The 17,443-nt window shown below is 50.2% G+C and overlaps 8 protein-coding genes across 8 annotated transcripts; 4 read left to right on the top strand and 4 right to left on the bottom strand.

Moving 5' to 3' along the window:
- Positions 1-90: 90 nt before the first annotated feature.
- Positions 91-1,301, top strand: J7337_003860 (uncharacterized protein; the record flags this gene model as incomplete). The annotated part of the gene is made up of 2 exons (XM_044821569.1): positions 91-431; positions 482-1,301. 2 exons carry the CDS (start codon positions 91-93, stop codon positions 1,299-1,301), a joined length of 1,161 nt encoding a protein of 386 aa, XP_044682902.1.
- A 798-nt stretch (positions 1,302-2,099) lies between these two features.
- On the bottom strand, positions 2,100-2,312 carry J7337_003859 (uncharacterized protein; the record flags this gene model as incomplete). The annotated part of the gene is given in 2 exon segments (XM_044821568.1): positions 2,100-2,290; positions 2,309-2,312. 2 exon segments carry the CDS (start codon positions 2,310-2,312, stop codon positions 2,100-2,102), a joined length of 195 nt encoding a protein of 64 aa, XP_044682901.1.
- A 658-nt stretch (positions 2,313-2,970) lies between these two features.
- On the bottom strand, positions 2,971-4,279 carry J7337_003858 (uncharacterized protein; the record flags this gene model as incomplete). Its single annotated transcript, XM_044821567.1, has 2 exons — positions 2,971-3,955; positions 4,020-4,279. The coding sequence occupies 2 exons, from the start codon at positions 4,277-4,279 to the stop codon at positions 2,971-2,973; spliced, it is 1,245 nt and encodes a 414-aa protein (XP_044682900.1).
- A 1,583-nt stretch (positions 4,280-5,862) lies between these two features.
- NDC80 (kinetochore-associated Ndc80 complex subunit ndc80) lies at positions 5,863-8,201 on the bottom strand (the record flags this gene model as incomplete). Its single annotated transcript, XM_044821566.1, has 3 exons — positions 5,863-6,064; positions 6,118-8,054; positions 8,157-8,201. The coding sequence occupies 3 exons, from the start codon at positions 8,199-8,201 to the stop codon at positions 5,863-5,865; spliced, it is 2,184 nt and encodes a 727-aa protein (XP_044682899.1).
- Positions 8,202-8,805: 604 nt separating this feature from the next.
- Positions 8,806-10,075, top strand: J7337_003856 (uncharacterized protein; the record flags this gene model as incomplete). Its single annotated transcript, XM_044821565.1, has 3 exons — positions 8,806-8,838; positions 8,979-9,278; positions 9,332-10,075. 3 exons carry the CDS (start codon positions 8,806-8,808, stop codon positions 10,073-10,075), a joined length of 1,077 nt encoding a protein of 358 aa, XP_044682898.1.
- Positions 10,076-11,476: 1,401 nt separating this feature from the next.
- Positions 11,477-12,963, top strand: J7337_003855 (uncharacterized protein; the record flags this gene model as incomplete). The annotated part of the gene is made up of 2 exons (XM_044821564.1): positions 11,477-12,189; positions 12,243-12,963. 2 exons carry the CDS (start codon positions 11,477-11,479, stop codon positions 12,961-12,963), a joined length of 1,434 nt encoding a protein of 477 aa, XP_044682897.1.
- Positions 12,964-13,453: 490 nt separating this feature from the next.
- J7337_003854 (uncharacterized protein) lies at positions 13,454-15,079 on the top strand (the record flags this gene model as incomplete). Its single annotated transcript, XM_044821563.1, has 1 exon — positions 13,454-15,079. One exon carries the CDS (start codon positions 13,454-13,456, stop codon positions 15,077-15,079), a length of 1,626 nt encoding a protein of 541 aa, XP_044682896.1.
- A 535-nt stretch (positions 15,080-15,614) lies between these two features.
- Positions 15,615-17,443, bottom strand: ERG13 (3-hydroxy-3-methylglutaryl coenzyme A synthase; the record flags this gene model as incomplete). The annotated part of the gene is made up of 4 exons (XM_044821562.1): positions 15,615-15,752; positions 15,813-16,885; positions 17,011-17,113; positions 17,387-17,443. 4 exons carry the CDS (start codon positions 17,441-17,443, stop codon positions 15,615-15,617), a joined length of 1,371 nt encoding a protein of 456 aa, XP_044682895.1.

Here is a 17,443-nt window from a genome sequence, read left to right as displayed (position 1 = left end):
TGAACTGCCATCATCTTTCAATAGGCACATGACGACGAGATGCTACCAACGTCACCGACCAATTTCACTACGCAGCTTCAATAATCCATCATGGACGACGACTACGGTGCAGATGACGAGCTCCTCGCCGCTATGGCCGCAGCTGATCCCTCGCCTGCCGCACGATCAATTCAACAACCCAAGCCTACGAGAATCCAGCAACCTACACCCCAACGTCTAGACAAAGCACCACCAGCTGCCTCCAGCGCGCGTAAGGTCGTTCAGCCAACACCGCAGGCTCTACCTCAGAAGCAGGCTGGCTCAAGTATCCTGGTATCTCCGCGCCAGCGAGGAAATCCTGTTCTTACGAGCATTCGATCTATGCCATGGGAGTACAGCGATATCCCTGCCGACTATGTCCTGGGATTGGGTACTTGTGCTCTGTTCCTGAGGTATCTTTGCGCATCTGTCTATATGTTATCTTGATACTGACCCTTCTTAGTCTCAAGTACCATCGTCTGCATCCCGAATACATCTATACACGAATACGTAACCTTCAAGGCAAATACAGCCTGCGCATACTCCTCACAATGGTCGATATCCCCAACCACGAAGCCTCCCTGAAAGAACTATCAAAGACATCACTTGTCAACAATGTCACCCTAATCCTCTGTTGGTCCGCCGCTGAAGCCGCACGCTATATCGAGTTATACAAGAGCTACGAGAATGCTACATTTGGCGCGATCCGTGGCCAGCAACCGTCCAGCTACGGCGAGAAGTTGGTAGAATTCGTCACAGTGCCAAGAAGCCTGAACAAATCAGATGCGGTCGCCGTAGTGAGCAATTTCGGCAGTTTGAAGAATGCAATCAACGCTGATGCAGAACAACTCGGTATGCTCAACGGATGGGGAGGAGTCAAAGTCAAGAGGTGGCAGTCTGCAGTCGAAGAGCCATTCAGAGTGAAGAAGGCTGCCAAGAGAGGCGCAAAGGCTTCAGATCGATCAGCAAGACTTGACCAGGCTTTGCCTCTTTCTCGTGTCCCTCTACGGGATATGCCCACTGCGGCATCATCTTCGCGACAATCTCCCGCCACAGACACACCTGCTGCAGAAAAGGCAAATGAGCCTGCATCGAAGCAATTCCAGTTTATGGACAACACGGATGATGAAGACGATGAAGAAGCCATGCTTGCCGCTGCTATCGAGGCTTCCAAGAAGACTGCACAGACAGAAGAGGCCACTCGTGCGAGCCAGACTGATAAGGACGAGCAACTCAGTGGCGGTATTGCTGCTGCATTGGCAAGACTGCGAGAGAATGATTGAACCATTTTACTCTAATCTGATCCGAATTCTTGTCGTCCTAGTATCTGATTCCCGAAACCCCGTAGAACGGCACCACACTATACTCTACAGAACGCCAACGAACTGCATGCAGTTCAATCACGCCAGAAAGGAACATTGACTCTCAGATCGCTCACGATCGTCTGCTACCAAGGAGATCTGAATCGTCTATCCGGACAAGGAGTCATCAATGGCAGCATAGAAATCTCTAGGCTGGGAAATATAGTTTGACCATTGGAGTGTGACTATTCCAGGGCCATTACGAGCATCTGCTCAAGAGATCAGACAACAAACATCAGCTGGGTAAACAATCTAAGGCCGCGTTGAGCCATCTGAATCATGGAAAGAGGAGCTCTCGATCTGCCAAAGTCTACCCCCTATGTTTGAGTCCTATAACATAGCAGCGCCAATAGATAGCTCATCCGGGATCTATAATCATGAAAGTTGGCATTTAGTTAAACGAGGTCGCCACAAGATAAATGTACAATAGGGCCGTGGGAACATGAGATATCATACAGCCTCACTCACCTTAACTTTCCGTACATATACATCAACCAATTTAGACCTACTGTCATTATTGAGTTGTTCGTAGAGTCACTGTTAACAACATATCATTCACCACTTGAAACACATATATCACATCTCAGGCGAACCTTGGGGCAACTTGTATTATTCATTTTGGTCCAGAGTTGAGAATATCATCCTTCTAGCTATCATTTCTCGTCGATTGACTTCAGGTCGTAAATATGTACTTCGAGTCATGCTCCAGTTGTTCCATGCTTAGGCGCCTCCATCACGCTTAGCATACTCCTCCTCCATGGCCTCGTCATAAATTCGATCGGCCTCTTTCTCCTCTTCAGTCTTGGGCCTTGTCACGCCTGCGCCAGTGTTTGCGCCTGCACCGGTAGCAACGCCAGTGCTGTGATTCTGTTCTTGTTGCGGGGTTTGAGGAGAAGTGGTTGTTGCGGGTTCTGAGAAAGCGGGGAGACCCATGATGTTTGATTGTGAGGGCTTCGTGTTGTGTGATAGGTCAGAAGAGAAAAACAGGGTCGAAACAAATAAAAATTGTATCTTTTGAAGCTTTTGATAAGATTTGTAGTTGTCACGATGAATGCCCAAGTCTGAAGGAGTCTCTTATACTTGGTGTGGCAATGGTGTGGCGAGTGAGGTACGTCACCTGTGGCTCAAGCTACCGTGGGACCAGGAGTAAGGAATGACCTCCCAGATCCAATGAGAAAGAACCGAGGATCAATTCTAGACTCTTGGTTGAGCTCCGTTTTGACCCGTTGTGACAAGCCAAGAGGAGCTGGTCCAGGCTGGCAGTTTACCGTTGTCAGAGTAAAGCTTTGATTGGACACTTGATGCAAACTCGGGCCATTGTCGATCAGGGTCTTATTGTGACATCATCTCGGAGGCTTTATTATTCGTCTCATTCTTAACAAGCTTGCTTACAAGAAGTGGAAATTAATTTGTAAACTTCTACCAAGTTACAGTCTTGAGGAGAATGAAGGTGGTATACAAAATCACCGCAGTGTACCTCTCATCCAGTTGGATGCCATGAGCTCTGACTGAGCCTTAAAACAAATCAGGGTAGTTACATCTGCGAACATGTATCGCTTCTCCAGATTCCAAGGTCTTTTTTACACCCAAGCTAGAATTCCCGAGCTTCACCAATATCGCAAACATCAAATACACCCACCTCGGGTAGGCCTCTCTTTCGTAGAGCCGTCTTCAGCATCTTGGGTGGTTCCAGAACTTCCTCCAACGTGAGCGCCCACGTGCCCCAGTGAATTCCCATTGCACGCTTGCATTGTGTATCGCGGAAGATCTCAACGGCGTCTGCCGGGTCCGCATGCACAGGCGAGAATGCCACACGCGGATGATAGGCACCAATTGGAATCAGGCCAAGGTCAAAAGGTCCCCGGAATTCGCCAATCTGTTTGAACTGAGGGCATCTCGGAAGATGATCATATTCGGCACTGTAGTCGTCGGTCCCAGGAGGGAGACTTGGGACTGATCGGTAGCCCGTGTCGCCACCAAACCAAACCGACTTCTCTCCAGATCGAACACCCCACGAACACCATAGGGTAGTGTCGCGATCCCACATGGTTCGCGCCGAACCGTGCTGACACGGCAAAGCCATTATCCTTGCGCTGATCTCGCGGGGACTGTCCCCATCCTTGACTGTGACAGTGAGGTCGGCATCCTCCCACCAATCGAGCTCAGTAACATGGTTGATGCCAGACTTGCGGAACCATGTCTCCAGACCCAGACCAACAAAGAATTGTGCGTCTGGGTGATACCTCTGGACCTCGAGGATGGAAGAGTGTGAAAGGTGGTCGTAATGGGAATGACTAATGCAAACAGCGTCAATGATCGGAATATCTTTGATATCGCATGGTTTGGGTGTATATCGCTTTGGTCCCATGAAGTCGAATGGAGAGCATCGGTCCTCGAAGACAGGGTCGAACAGAACGCGCAGGCCAGAAGGGAACTCGACGTAGTAGCAAGCATGGCCTAGCCATGTTGCGCGGATCCTATCGCTTGTTTCGCGCTCGGTATTCCACTGTGGCTTTACCACTGGCACAGTTGGGGGAGTCAAATCGGGGTGCTTCATGTCGCCAGTGAAAGTGGGCCTAGAACGATATCATCAGTTTCTGGAGGATGAAGCGCTTTTGACAAGATAAAGTCCTCACATACCACCAGACTCTTCGCACCATGGTACCGAAGTTGGGACTGTATGCATGTGAAGGATAAGGATTCTTGAAGCCCACTAGAGAGCCACGCTTGAGGAGATGGTGAGGGTTGGAAACAGCTTCATCTGGCAGAGCTGATCGACCGGGTATTTTGGATACGGTAGTGCTAGAGGCGATAGATCCTCCAGATGAGCCAGGTGCATTCCTTGTAGCCAGCTCCGGAGGCTTCAATTGAGCTGGAGCAGCAGTTGCGGTTGGAGCCATGATGGAGGAGGATGCTGAGGAAAAAGTTGAGTATGCGGAAGCAAAAGCCAAGGGTTTAGTATTTTTCGTTGATCCAAAATGATAACTCAGTTGACGGATCGTCAAAGAAGTACGCGGCATGTGTTAGCTATGTCCCAAACCGGAGGCTTCGGACTTTAGCAGAGTTACAGTTGCACGAGGTAGGGGTTGATTGGACCAGGGCAACGCAACAAGCAAGATTATTTGGCATCCATTGATGAAGGGGAAGACCAAGAGAGATGAAAAAGGAAAGGGAGAGAAGAGAGAAGATGAGGAGGTGGTGGAGATGTAGACGTCAGGTAAAAAATATGGAGAGACAGGACAGGGCAGAAGAAGAAGCAGAGGCAGAGACAGAGACAAGAGAGAGAGAGACGCTGAGAGAGAATGGGTGAAGGAGCTATGACCTTTGGAGTCTAGGCAAGTACACTCCTCGGGACCAACAATGGAAGCATCATGGAAGCTACCGAGAACTAACTTGCCGAGATTAGCACTAGGTAGGGTCCATGGCCATGAAAGTAGACGGGATAAAAACCTGGCGGAGTTAACACTGAATGTTGGGCAGTTATGCAGCTGAGACACGAATATGATACATATTCACAACAGCAGCAGCCAGTAGGTAGTCTAAGCAATACTCACTCAACGGCTCATACTTTGGCATACTAGGTACTCATCCAATCTGTAGGCAGCCTGAAACATGACAATCGCAAGTTCTTCAGCTTCATCATGATGCCTCACTTTTCTCATTCATAACTCCATCCCCCAACTCAATATATGCCCTACAGGGCCTTGGCGGAGTTTGCATCACTTTCCCGCTCGCAAATTACAACCCCCCGACTCCCCGACCGGGGCAATTAAGCGGATCTTCCGAGGGCATCCGGGGGAATAAACGAATCCGAATGCAACAGAAGCCTTCTATTGTATCCTGGTCTCGTTCTAGCAAGCTTCTGATCCATGGACTCTACTTCGTATTATTCACTCCAATATCAAAGCTCATAAGATATATTATAATACGACCCTACAGAAAAGAGAGTTATATCTACTGAGTACTCACGAATCATTGCAGTCATCGAGCTAGCTACCCCTGCTGGCATCTTAGGGAACTCCCTGACAAGGTGCTGACCATCCTTGTCGCCGCCATGTGGTGCCCATGCTTGCCATGCTACGCACGTTGTCGTCAGCTTATTATGTATTGCAACATTGATAATCGAGAAATAACGTCGTTGTGCTTTTTTCCCTAACTAGAATTTTCGTAATCAAGGCCAACTATATCGGATAGCCTCGTGGCATCTTTCCTAAAAACACCAAAGCAAACCACCAGGTATCTACCATTACTAACATGTCATAATGCTCAAACCCGCGTTCATCAAAAGCATGTCCACCAGAGATGGAGCATGTATGTATACTTGAGACAGTGACCAGTCAGACGAGATTGTGTCCAACCGCTCTCACTCATCCATCAGTCGACCAATCATGAAGCCAAACGCCATAAAACAAACCAGAAGGCCGCCCGAAACATTAATCGTCATCATAAGCGTCTCAGAAGATTGCTTCATGCATAGCTCCCATCACATATCCATTTGTCGAGTCTCCTCACCCATCTCGTCACTACCGAGCTCCTTCTCGAGCTCGTCTGCTACAAAGCCCTCGTAGTCATCGAGGTTCTTTTGGACATGAATCTTGAACTTGATGACATCGTTGAGCATTCTGTCAATCTCCGTGTGAAGCTCTTCTCGGAGAGCGTTGGCCTGAAGCACAAGTTGCTCGTATCTGTTTGCCCCGTTAGTACTTGCGACTTCAATCAAAAGCGCTTGTTCACTTACTCAATTGTTGTGTTGATCTCACGCTGCTCCAGAATTTGCACATTCTCAGACAAGCCAGCTCGCATACGCGACAGTTCCTTCTCCATCTTCTCAATGTGTGCGTCAGAGGCCATCTTCTGTGCTGTCGACACCTCTTTCGTTCTTTCATACTCCTCTTCTGCTGCTCGAACACGGTGGTTGAGTGCCTCCACTTCACTGCGCCTGTCTTCGATGGCCTCCTTGATGCCATCAAGCAGATCGTGATCCTTCATCATTTCTTCCATCGCTGCTGCTCGGCGATCTGAGATTTCCTTGCGCAGCGATAGGAAGCTGTTTCGGATTTGTCCGCGAAGGTCCAAGTTGAGAATATGACCTGCTTGGTATCCAGTGGTGGCGTCAACAAGGAGACGGTCCGCAGACGATGGGCCTGATGACCCCTTCAAGTTGGTAGAAGTGTAATCCGAGCTATCGGCCACCATGACCTGGAGCTCAAACTCCCTGCCCTTGGCGTTGGCTGCCGTCGAAGGGATTAGTGCAATCTGATACGCCATTGTGTTGTATCGATCCACCATTTGCTCCAATTCATCTAGTTTTCGGCTCGCCTCAGTCTCTCGCTCCGTCACCTTCTTCTTTACTTCCTCCAGTCGTTGGCCAGCTGACTCAATGCCGCGCTGCAATCGCTCCCGCTCTGCAGTCATGCGGTCAATATCCTGCATGCTGATTCCTTGGGCATCCACAGCTTTTTGTAGGCTTCGTCGCTCCTCGTCGGCCTCTTGAAGCTCTTCCATGAGTTTGTCGAGCTCTTCTTGAAGGACTTGAGACCGGCTCTCGTACTTCTCGGACCTTTGCATTGCCAGGGCATTATACTCCTCAAACTTGATCTTATCCTCCTCCATAATCTTGAAGTGGTTGTCAAGAACCGCAGGGTCGGGTGTCGACTTTTCCAAATCCTCGATTTCCTTAAGAAGTCGTGCGTTTTCAGCTTCTAGCATTTCGAGTTCTGATGTGTATTTGGAATTTGATCGCTCAAAGGCGGCTGCCATGGATTGAACATGGGGGGCCAAAACACGTTCAGCCTCCTCATCACCCATATCCTCGTCCATGGCCAACCAATCCCGGTAACCATTACTGAGGAAGTCAAAGATGATGCGGTCACCACTAACGTCAATGCCACTCTCCATACAAGCCTCATCGTATTGGCAGTTCACATAGCCGTCGAGCATCTGTGCGAGTTGCATCATCCAGTGAAGAAGGCCAAGGAATGTACTCCAGTTCTGACCTCCGACAGCAGCAATCTGACTCTTTGTGATACTTCTTTCGAAAGGATATCGCATTTGCTTGAGTAGAGGAGGCACTTCCTGGTCGATATTCTTCTGGAACTTATGACTGGGGTCTATACGATGATAGAGCCACTGGAACATGTAGTTGAAATCCTTCTGCGTCGGCGATTTGAGCACATTTTGCGAAAGAACATGCTTCATCTCCATTTCGAAGTTGTGTTGGACCATGTATTCTAAAATTTCTTGTCCAATACGAGCTTGAAAAGATCGATCTTTCAGGGGTCGCGGGTCGCGGGGTACACCAGCTGGGGCAGGTGTAGTTTGAAAGAAACTCTGGTGCGTCGTTGGAGGAGCGGTAGATTGACGAGGTCGGTACACGCTGCTGCGCCGATCGCCATCAGTGGAAGCTCGTGTTGTAGGATTTGGTGTGAAGGCGGAGGCTTTAGGCGCAAACGAAGAGCGCTTCACCGACGAAAGGCCAAGGTCAGCAAGATTGGTTCCAGATGACGATCGTTGGAACAGAGGCTGGTTAGGTCGTGGCATGGCAAGGGATTGCCTAGATCCCGACATGGAACGGACATGACTGCCAGGGTAATTGCCGCCAATATTGGAGCTGGATCGCTTCATAGTCGAACCAGGCTGCGGAATGGCGCTGTTTGCATTAATACCACCAAGGGTCTATGGTGTAGGTTAGAATCAATATTGCTTTAGGACGATGCGCGGTAATGGCGGTCTACCAATTGGGCGCAAAAGCTGGTAGAAGATATTCAGTATTCGTACCTCTCTGGGTCTACGGACGCTCCAAAGGCCCGTATCTTGGGACATGATCTAGTGAAAGGGGAAGCAGGCGACTGCAATGAGGTGCATGCGCAAAGCAGGCGACTATCGTGAGCTGTTGTATACGCAGAGGGGTCGTCGTGATAATGGTGTTGATGTAAAGTGGGATGTGAAAATGCAGAATGGCGTAAAGTCAGGTAAAGAGAGTAGGGTAGGGGAGATTAGGCGTTACAGAAGTGTTGCTCGGGAGGAAAGTAAACAAACCATTAGCTCAACTTGATTGGTCACTAATTTCTGTGTTGTCTCTGATGGAGTAACGGTTGAGTTGGCAAAAGTGGGACATTCAATTAAGTAAGATTACACGTGATCGCATCTGCAGCCTCAATCTGATTCTGACGGGAACCGTTTGCGGTACGTACCAGTATCTCGGCAGGTCAATTGGGAGAAGCCTCGGTACAGACCCGGTCACGCTTCCGACTCCACGCCTCCACGTTCTTGAAGTCCACGGTCCGGCCTCCGCAAGCTGAACTAGCACATGCATTTAACGTTCCCATCATCATCGCTCAAGTCCCTTCAGGAGTTTCTTCTACAACTTCTTCCCATTGCGACTCGGGTTATGTGGTGAGAGCCGTCTGACGGCTAAGCATCAATCATGGCTATTCGCGAGGATCTCGTATCCTCTGCAGTAAGTTGACCTACTCCCCCAGCCACCAAAGCTACCGGAATAGAACCCAGCAGATGCTAACTCCTGAAAAGACCCAATGTCAGTATTGACTCCGATGCAGCCATGGCGAGTGCGCCGACTAACCTATCGCAGTTCTCCAGGACCCAAGTGTCGCGTCATCCTCCGTCGAGAACCGCATCTCATTCCTTCGAAGCAAGAACCTGACCCAAGAAGAAATCGACGTTGCGCTGGCACGAACAGGCGGTAGCGCACCTCCAGCTCCCAACGCGCCTTACCCCAGCGCTCCCGCCGGCCCTCCTCCTGGTCAACAATACTATCCCCCCTATCCACAGCATGCCTGGCAACCACCGCCACCTCCTCCCCGTAGGGACTGGAGAGACTGGTTCATCATGGCCACAGTAGTTGGAGGCGTCTCTTATGGCCTCTATGAGTTAGGCAAGGTTTGTGCTTGTCATAGTAGCGATTTTGATGATGTAAGCTAACTTGCGATCAGCGCTACGTATATCCAATGGTCGCGCCTCCGACACCGGAGAAATTGGAACAAGATAAGAAATCGATCGAGGACCAATTTGACCGAGCTTTCACGCTTGTTGAGCAGCTTGCGAAGGATACGGAGAGTCTGAAGAATGCCGAAAAGGAGCGAACTGAAAAGCTGGACGCGGCGATCGCGGACCTGGAGACAGTCATGACCGATCTCAAGGCTGCGAACCGTCGTCGGGAGGACGATGCGACCCGAATTCGCGACGAGGTTCAGTCTCTTAAGGACGCGATTCCCAAGGCTCTAGAGAACCAAAAGGGCCTGACTGATAACCGGCTGAAGGAGATCAACACTGAGCTCACCAGTCTCAAGACATTGGTATCTCAGCGCATGACCACCCCCAGCAGCAGCACCGGCTCTTCAACCGTGAACACCTATATGCGAGGTACAGCCGGAACTGTCGGTGCCAGTGGAAGCTCTAGCGCAGCTACTCCTGCTGCCTCTACTTCGACTCCTGCTGCTAAGACCAACGGAGAGAAGGCCACAGTTGAATCAGCTACTACCACTCCTGCTGCAGAGGTCCCTAAGCCTACATTCCCCTCTGCTCCTCAACTCAACCGTTCATCCTCTCCTCTTGCCAACATGACCGGCAAGAAGTCTATCCCTGCTTGGCAGATGGCCATGGCTAACCAAAATGATACATCGTCGACTCAGGTCAAGGCCGACGAGCCAAAGGCTGGGGCTAGCTCCAGCTCTTGAAACAGTGAAGAGTATATTTGAACATAATTGTACAATATTTATGCATCCATAGTTTTGGAATAATCGGGTCTGTTGAATGGAGGTGTTTACGTGGCGGGATGGTTTGGTATTGTAGCGTTATATCACCATTGTCACTTTTACCACATTACTTTTTTGAGCCTAACTTACAAACAGGTAATTAGACTTTCATCTGTTGTAGATGTGGCAGGCCAAGCGTGATCCATTGATAATGACAATACAAGCCGTAATAATTCTTCAAGGTTAGCAAAAATACTTCGAATCCTGACAGGTATTATGAAGATAGTACGATATGCAAGATGCTTGATTTGGACAGAAAAGCCTGCAGGATCCAATACCAATATCGTTTTAAGTTCCGCGCCTAGTTGTTTGCTTCTTCCCACCTCGCGTGCGCTTACATGCATCCCCTTGCTATCGCGCATGCACTCAACCTTGACGCTGCCCGCAAGAATTACCACTTTGGGCTTGATGAGCCTACCAGTCTCATAGCCCACACTCGACCAACGCATTGACCGTTGAAAGCGTTCATCTCAAAGCCAGTAGTCTAGTAAATGAAGGCAAAATAAGAGTTCGTCTTGTCAAATTTACTGGCCAATTCCCGCAATATAACTCTGGTTCTGATGCCGAGGGGTCTGATTCATGTCTGAAGCGCTAGATGCAACTCCATGTAGAGACAAGAGACTAGAGAGTAGACGTCACTTGAAGTTTGGTTTGCGAACTAGTTAGTTAATTCCGTGTGCCGAGGCTCATTTTGTTGAACCAACGCATCACCTCAACTGATCACGCATACTCTCCGATTCCTCTGTGATTTGACTATGAAAAGCGAAGAGGAACAACTTGTCACGACTTAAATATTGACCTTTCAGCTGCCAGAGAGTTCACGCTGGTCCTAGGTAACCACACCTTTAGTCAAAGCCCACTTACAATTACAAGTGGCAAAGCAACAAAGTGTCATGGATCTCCAAGACCGCCATTCCGGACAAGGACTTTGACGCGATTCCAAACAGAAAGGAAAGCCCCTGATTGGGCTCTGTTCGAGGGAGATCATTGAAATTGGATCCTAGGGGTTCCTAACTCTTTGTCTAGTTAGAGGCCGCTGTACGACAACTAACTCTCGAACTGCCTCAGCTGGTCCTCTCTTCTACTGGCTACCCCTCCCTCTAACCTATTACCCAGACCTTTACGACTTGGGTCTCAGTCAGGCAAGTCTCTGGTGTTCTGATTATATCAGGTCGATGCCTTCCTCGGCCTGTCCGTCCCATGCCCATATGTTGTCTTCATCACTTCGTCTTTGCCTTTAAATCACTTACCTCGCACTCACATCAACATCTATAACTCCAGCGACAATCCTCCCCTTGACACAATCTGGACATTCATACCGCTATGGACTCAGCAACTCTGGAGACTCTACGGACAGTTGTTCCATTACTCCCTCTCATCGTCCGCCAGGGCCTAGCACACATCCTCAACCTTTCCGACTCATCCAAATATCTCGACCTGCGAAGCGCCATCATCATTGCCTGTCTTCGCGTTATTCTCACACCAAAAGCTCCCCGTAGTATATCATCTGTCCAACGACTTACACTCCGTGACTCTGGTATAAAGGGGCACATCTGGGTTAGCAAATATGCCAGTCCACAACCCCCAGAGACATCAGTCCGCGATGCCCTCATCAGCACACTCGAACGCCTCGGAGGCTCCACCTGCCGAGTCCCCGTTCCCGATCTCGTTGATGTTGAGGCCGAGTGGACCGGCTACCGGAGCGGTGTAGCCCGTGGCGCTCCGTTGCCTGACGTGTCGGAGCGGGAAAGGTATCACGGCATGATGCAAGAGTGCAAGAAGCCAACAACAGTCTTGTACTTGCACGGCGGCGCTTACTATCTCTGTGACCCAGCAACACATCGTCCTACAACGAAAAAGCTGGCGCAGTTGACGGGGGGTCGGTGTTACTCAGTGCGCTATCGACTTGCACCGCAACATCCATTCCCTGCGGCGTTGCTTGACGCTTTTGTGTCTTACTTGACGCTTCTATATCCGCCTCCGGATGCTTATCATGATCCTGTGCAACCGGAGCATATTGTGATTGCTGGTGACAGGTATGTCTCGAGTCTGAGTCGTGTGCCGCAAGGACTAACATAGGAGGTTATAGCGCTGGCGGCAATCTTTCACTGTCGTTACTCCAACTCATCCTCGAGCTCCGCAGACAGGACTCTCCAATTCTGTGGCACGGCGAGCTGCGTCAGGTTCCCATGCCAGCTGGCGTAGCACTCAACTCTCCGTGGCTCGACATTACACAAAGCTCCCCAACATGGGAGATGTCAACGCCAACGCCATGTGATTATCTTCCCAAGCCGGAGGCCATCGAGAAGCGCACAGTCCCTCCCTGCGAAGCCTGGCCAGCTAATCCACCACGACGCAACATGTACATCGCCGATGACCTCGCTGCTCACCCTCTTGCATCGCTCGTCATGGCACGCAGCTGGAAAGGGGCGCCGCCTATTTACCTTTGCACGGGTTGGGAGATTCTCGCATATGAGGACAAGTTTCTTGCTCGCAAACTCGAGGCTGATGGTGTGCGAGTGGTGTTCGAGGAGTACGAAGGTATGCCGCACTGCTTCGCTATGATGCTGCGTAACGCTCCTGCAACGCCTCGGTGCTACAACGGCTGGGCATCATTCATACGTGCCGCAGTGGAGGACCCCGACAGCATTGAGTCGAGTGCTGTCATGATAAGGGCAAAAACATGCGAAGAGGTGCCATTGAGGTTTGACCAGTTGAGTGATGTTTCAGAAGAGGATATCCAACAAAGGGTGCTTCGGAAGACAGGGCTAGAAGATCGGATTCTAGAAACTCCAGTAGCTAAACTGTAAGTGGTGGCTTTACTGGACAACGGTTTGAAACACAATTGGGCATGTAATGGGATTGGATAACATGTATGGGATACTGCTTGGAAGCTAGGCGCTAGGGATGTAGTTATACATAGTCAATTGCTCTTCTTGATAGCAGAATTATCAGTTCTGATGATGATGTATTGTCTTTTATATGTGTGGGATCCTAGTTTAAGTAGTGTTGCTTTGACATACCTTTCGATGTCTGACTTACATGAGATGAGCTGCCCAGCAACTGAAATTTTAACGGCCGGCACCCTCGGAACTTATAAGCCAAGACTTATAGGATCAGCACCCACGTTACGTACCACGGGACCTGGATAACAAAACAATAGTTCTTCCATGTAAACATCAATTGCTTCTTTTTAAAAACAAACAATCCCATTATCAATTCCAATTCCGGCTCCGCCTCCACCACTTCCGATCCCCGAGACCGGCCCGCACGGGAAGACCCACCAAACTTTTATCCCAAATGTCGCTGATCGCTTCACCTCAAGAGCAAAACAAGCCACCTCCAGACTCAGAACCCGGGCCCCAGTCCCCGACAATGGAGCGCCACAAGAAGGCTGTGACAACCATCGCATCTGCCGTCCGCGGCTTCTTCGAGCGTCGTGAGCCATACCGCATCTTTCACGGTAGCACGAATAGCACGCGGCCTCAGCAGACAGGCAAACCCGTCGTCGATATCAGCGCCCTTCGAAATGTCCTCCAGGTCGATCGCGCGACTCGCACTGCTCTCGTCGAGCCCAATGTTCCAATGGACAAGCTAGTTGAGTCGACGCTGAAGCATGGCCTTGTACCGCCTGTGGTTATGGAGTTTCCTGGTATCACGGCTGGAGGAGGGTTTGCAGGCACAGCTGGCGAGAGCTCCTCGTTCAAGCACGGATTCTTCAACGATACCGTTAATTGGGCTGAGATCGTTCTTGGAAATGGCGAGGTTGTTCGAGCGTCGCGGCAGGAGAACGCTGACTTGTTCCGTGGTGCTGCTGGAGCTGTCGGTTCTTTGGGCATGACTACGCTTCTTGAGCTTCAACTGCAAGAAGCTAAGAAGTTCGTCAAGACGACCTACCATCGTACGAGCAGTGTTGCCGAAGCTGTTTCCCGAGTCCGTGCCGAGGCCGAGAACCCTTCTAATGACTATGTCGACGGCATCCTCTTCTCCAAGGACCATGGTGTCGTTGTTACTGGTACCCTGACTGATGACAAGCCTGCCGATATCAAGCCCCAGACCTTCAGTGGTGCTTGGGATCCCTGGTATTATCTCCATGTCCAAGATCGCACTCGCAACGTTCCCTCCGCTGGCCCTACTGTCTCCGCCGAATCTGCCTCATCCTCTCCTGTTGATTACATCCCTCTTGCCGAGTACTTCTTCCGCTATGACCGCGGTGGTTTCTGGGTTGGTGCCGCTGCTTTCACTTACTTCAAGGGTGTTCCTTTCACAAAGTTCTTCCGCTGGTTCCTCGATGATTTCCTTCACACTCGTATGCTGTACCGCGCTCTTCACGGCAGCGGCGAGTCTGCTCGTTTCATCGTCCAAGATCTGGGTCTGCCTTATAAGACTGCTGAGACCTTTGTCGATTACACTGCTGAGAACTTCAACATCTGGCCCCTCTGGCTCTGCCCTTTGAAGCAGACACCTCCTCCGACTTTCCATCCCCACACTGGCGAGACCACGACGGCTGCTGACGGAACTGTGACCACTCCACCGTCACTGAACATTGGCCTCTGGGGCTGGGGACCTTCTGACCCAGATGAGTTTGTTGCCAAGAACCGCGCTCTCGAAGATAAGCTTGTTGAGCTTGGAGGTCTGAAGTGGCTCTATGCTCACACATATTACAACGAAGAAGAGTTCTGGAAGCTCTACGACCGACAATGGTATGATGCTCTGCGAAAGAAGTACCACGCTGAGACACTTCCTACTGTGCACGACAAGGTCAAGGTTGATGTTGAAGCACGAAAGGAAGAACGACAGAAATGGAAGCGTTCTCTCAAGAGTAAGCCCCCACTGGGTGGCCTCTATGGTATTTGGAAGGGCATTCAGAGCAAGGACTACATGCTGCACCGACACGCAGAATGGAAGTTCAAGGAGGAGAAGTAGACCAATACCCCTATTTATGTACGAGTAGAAGACAATTGTAAAAGTATTGGAACACGGCTTGGAAGCCCATGTTCTTAGATGTTACATATACCGACAACCACACAGTCGCTGATAGAAGAATAGACACAAGTTAGAGAAAACTGGATCGATTGAAATATATTTTTTTTATTCCAAGTATCGTAAACTCTTCTAAGCGCCAAATGACCAGGTCTATATGGTACGGGCCTTCACAAACTTCCTCATAAATCTCCCAGGAGAGACGGTCCCCAGTATTTCCACAAGCCACAATGTCCATGATTATGGGCTCAATTAGAGGATCTCAATGTCAATCTCCACTGCGCGAATTGCGCTTCTATCATCATCCGCTGTATTCTTCTTCCCTGTGCGTCTAGTTTTCTCCCATTGAAGTCATCATGTTCATGATATGCTTACTGCTTGGTCCATAGCTGCAATGAAACCAAGTTTAAAAGCGAAAAATGTCTCGTATAAAAGGTTGTTCGAGCAAGGATTCTTTGGATTCTGAAAAGATGATCCTTTACTCCTTGATAGCGTACTCGCGCTTGAACATGTCGTCGACCTTGGTAAGATAGTAAGTACCAGGGGCGATGGTAGAGGCGTCACCCTTGGGAGTGTAGTCCTTCTGGAGATGGGCCTGCTTTCGGAGGTTGCACATCTAAGAAAATCAGTTAGCACATGTTTTTTTACGTATTGCGTTGAAGCATTCTGTATTTACCTCGTCGTAGGTCTCAGGGGGAACACCGCGGCGGGCCTCAAGACGGGCAGGGATGCTGAGGACGCTGGATATCTTCTCAACGCTGCCGTTGATGCGGAAAGACAGGAAACTGGCAGCAAGACCAGATCCGTAGCTGAAGAGACCAATTCGCTTGCCCTCAAGAGCCTTGTTGTCGACAATGCTGATCAAGCTGGCAAGACCACCCCAGACACTGCCACAGTACATGTTACCGCAGTTGGTGGCGACCTGGATGGAGGGGTTGACACGCTCCTGGAAACGCTTCTTGGTGAGGGCCATGAAGGTCTTCTCAACAACCTTGTCGGTCAAAGACTTCTCGTAGTCCATGTCACGGAGCTCAGGAGCGACCTCGGCGAAAGCAGGAGAGTCGGCATTGGCGAGGTAGTCGTGGTAGAGGAGACGAGCGTAGGACTTCTGGACAAGCTTGCAAGTAGGGGAGTGGAAAGCAAGGTAGTCGAAACGGTCGAGGCTGGTCTTGGTAGAGTCGTCACCGTTGGAAGCACCGTTGGTGCCGTTGGTGGCCTGCTTGGCCTCACGCTTGCAGTAAGCACGGTAAGCGGCATCGAGAGCCTTGGTGTAGCAGTTGACGGAGTAGTGGCCATCAACATAGGGGTACTCGCTGGTAAGGTCGGGCTTGTAGAAATCGTAGGCGTGCTGCATGTAGGTGCCACGCAGACCGGGCTCGGCAACAATAGGGGCGTTGGGGCCGATCAGTAGGGCGACGGCACCAGCACCACCGGTGGGACGAGCATTACCCTTGGCGTAGAGAGCAATATCACCGGCAACAACGATAGCATCGCGACCGTCCCAAGCAGAAGACTCAACCCAGTTAATGGCGTTGAAAACAGCGTTGGTACCACCGTAGCAAGCGTTGATAGTGTCGACACCCTCGATGTTGGTGTTGTCGCCGAAAAGCTGCATAAGAACACTCTTGACGGACTTGGACTTGTCGAGAAGAGTCTCGGTACCGACCTCGAGGTAACCAATCGAGTTGGGGTCGATGTTGTAGTTCTTGAGGAGCTTGGAGGTAGCAGTAAGGGCGAAAGAGTAGATGTCTGCGAAAATCGCACATTAGCGGTGATCCAATGCCATCATGAGATTTAGCCAAAGCGCGGTGAGGATAGGCGCATTGCGCTAAGATCGTCTTTTCAGGGGACGGTGAAGAATTAGGGAAACTTACCCTCACGGTCGTCGCAGAAGCTCATCTTGGTCTGGCCAAGGCCAATGGTGTACTTTCCGGCGCTAACGCCATCGAACTTCTCGAGCTCAACCTGGTCGACATACTAAAGAGCAAATAAAATTGTGGTTAGCTGGGGTCATCAAAGAGGCGTTCGTTCAAGCGTTGGGATAGAGGGGCACAATCTGAAATGGAGGGGCACACGACAAGAACCCGAACACGAGAGTAATAACGCAGGGACTTTTTTTTGTCCCATCCAAAAAGTTTGGTGAGGGGCAAGATTCAACGACAAGAGTTCCCAGCAGAAACAAGACAACATGAAGGCATTGAAGATCGTGTGACAATGGCGAATAATCGCAGAGAGAATATCTCAGCTTACCTGGCTAGGGACATAAAGCTCAATGGCCTTGATGCCAATGTTCTGAGGACGAGACAT

Source organism: Fusarium musae, chromosome 3, assembly GCF_019915245.1.
Source record: "Fusarium musae strain F31 chromosome 3, whole genome shotgun sequence".
Classification (NCBI taxonomy): domain Eukaryota; kingdom Fungi; phylum Ascomycota; class Sordariomycetes; order Hypocreales; family Nectriaceae; genus Fusarium; species Fusarium musae.
Note: the sequence above shows the minus strand (reverse complement) of the source record. Positions and strands in the feature narration are given on the sequence as shown.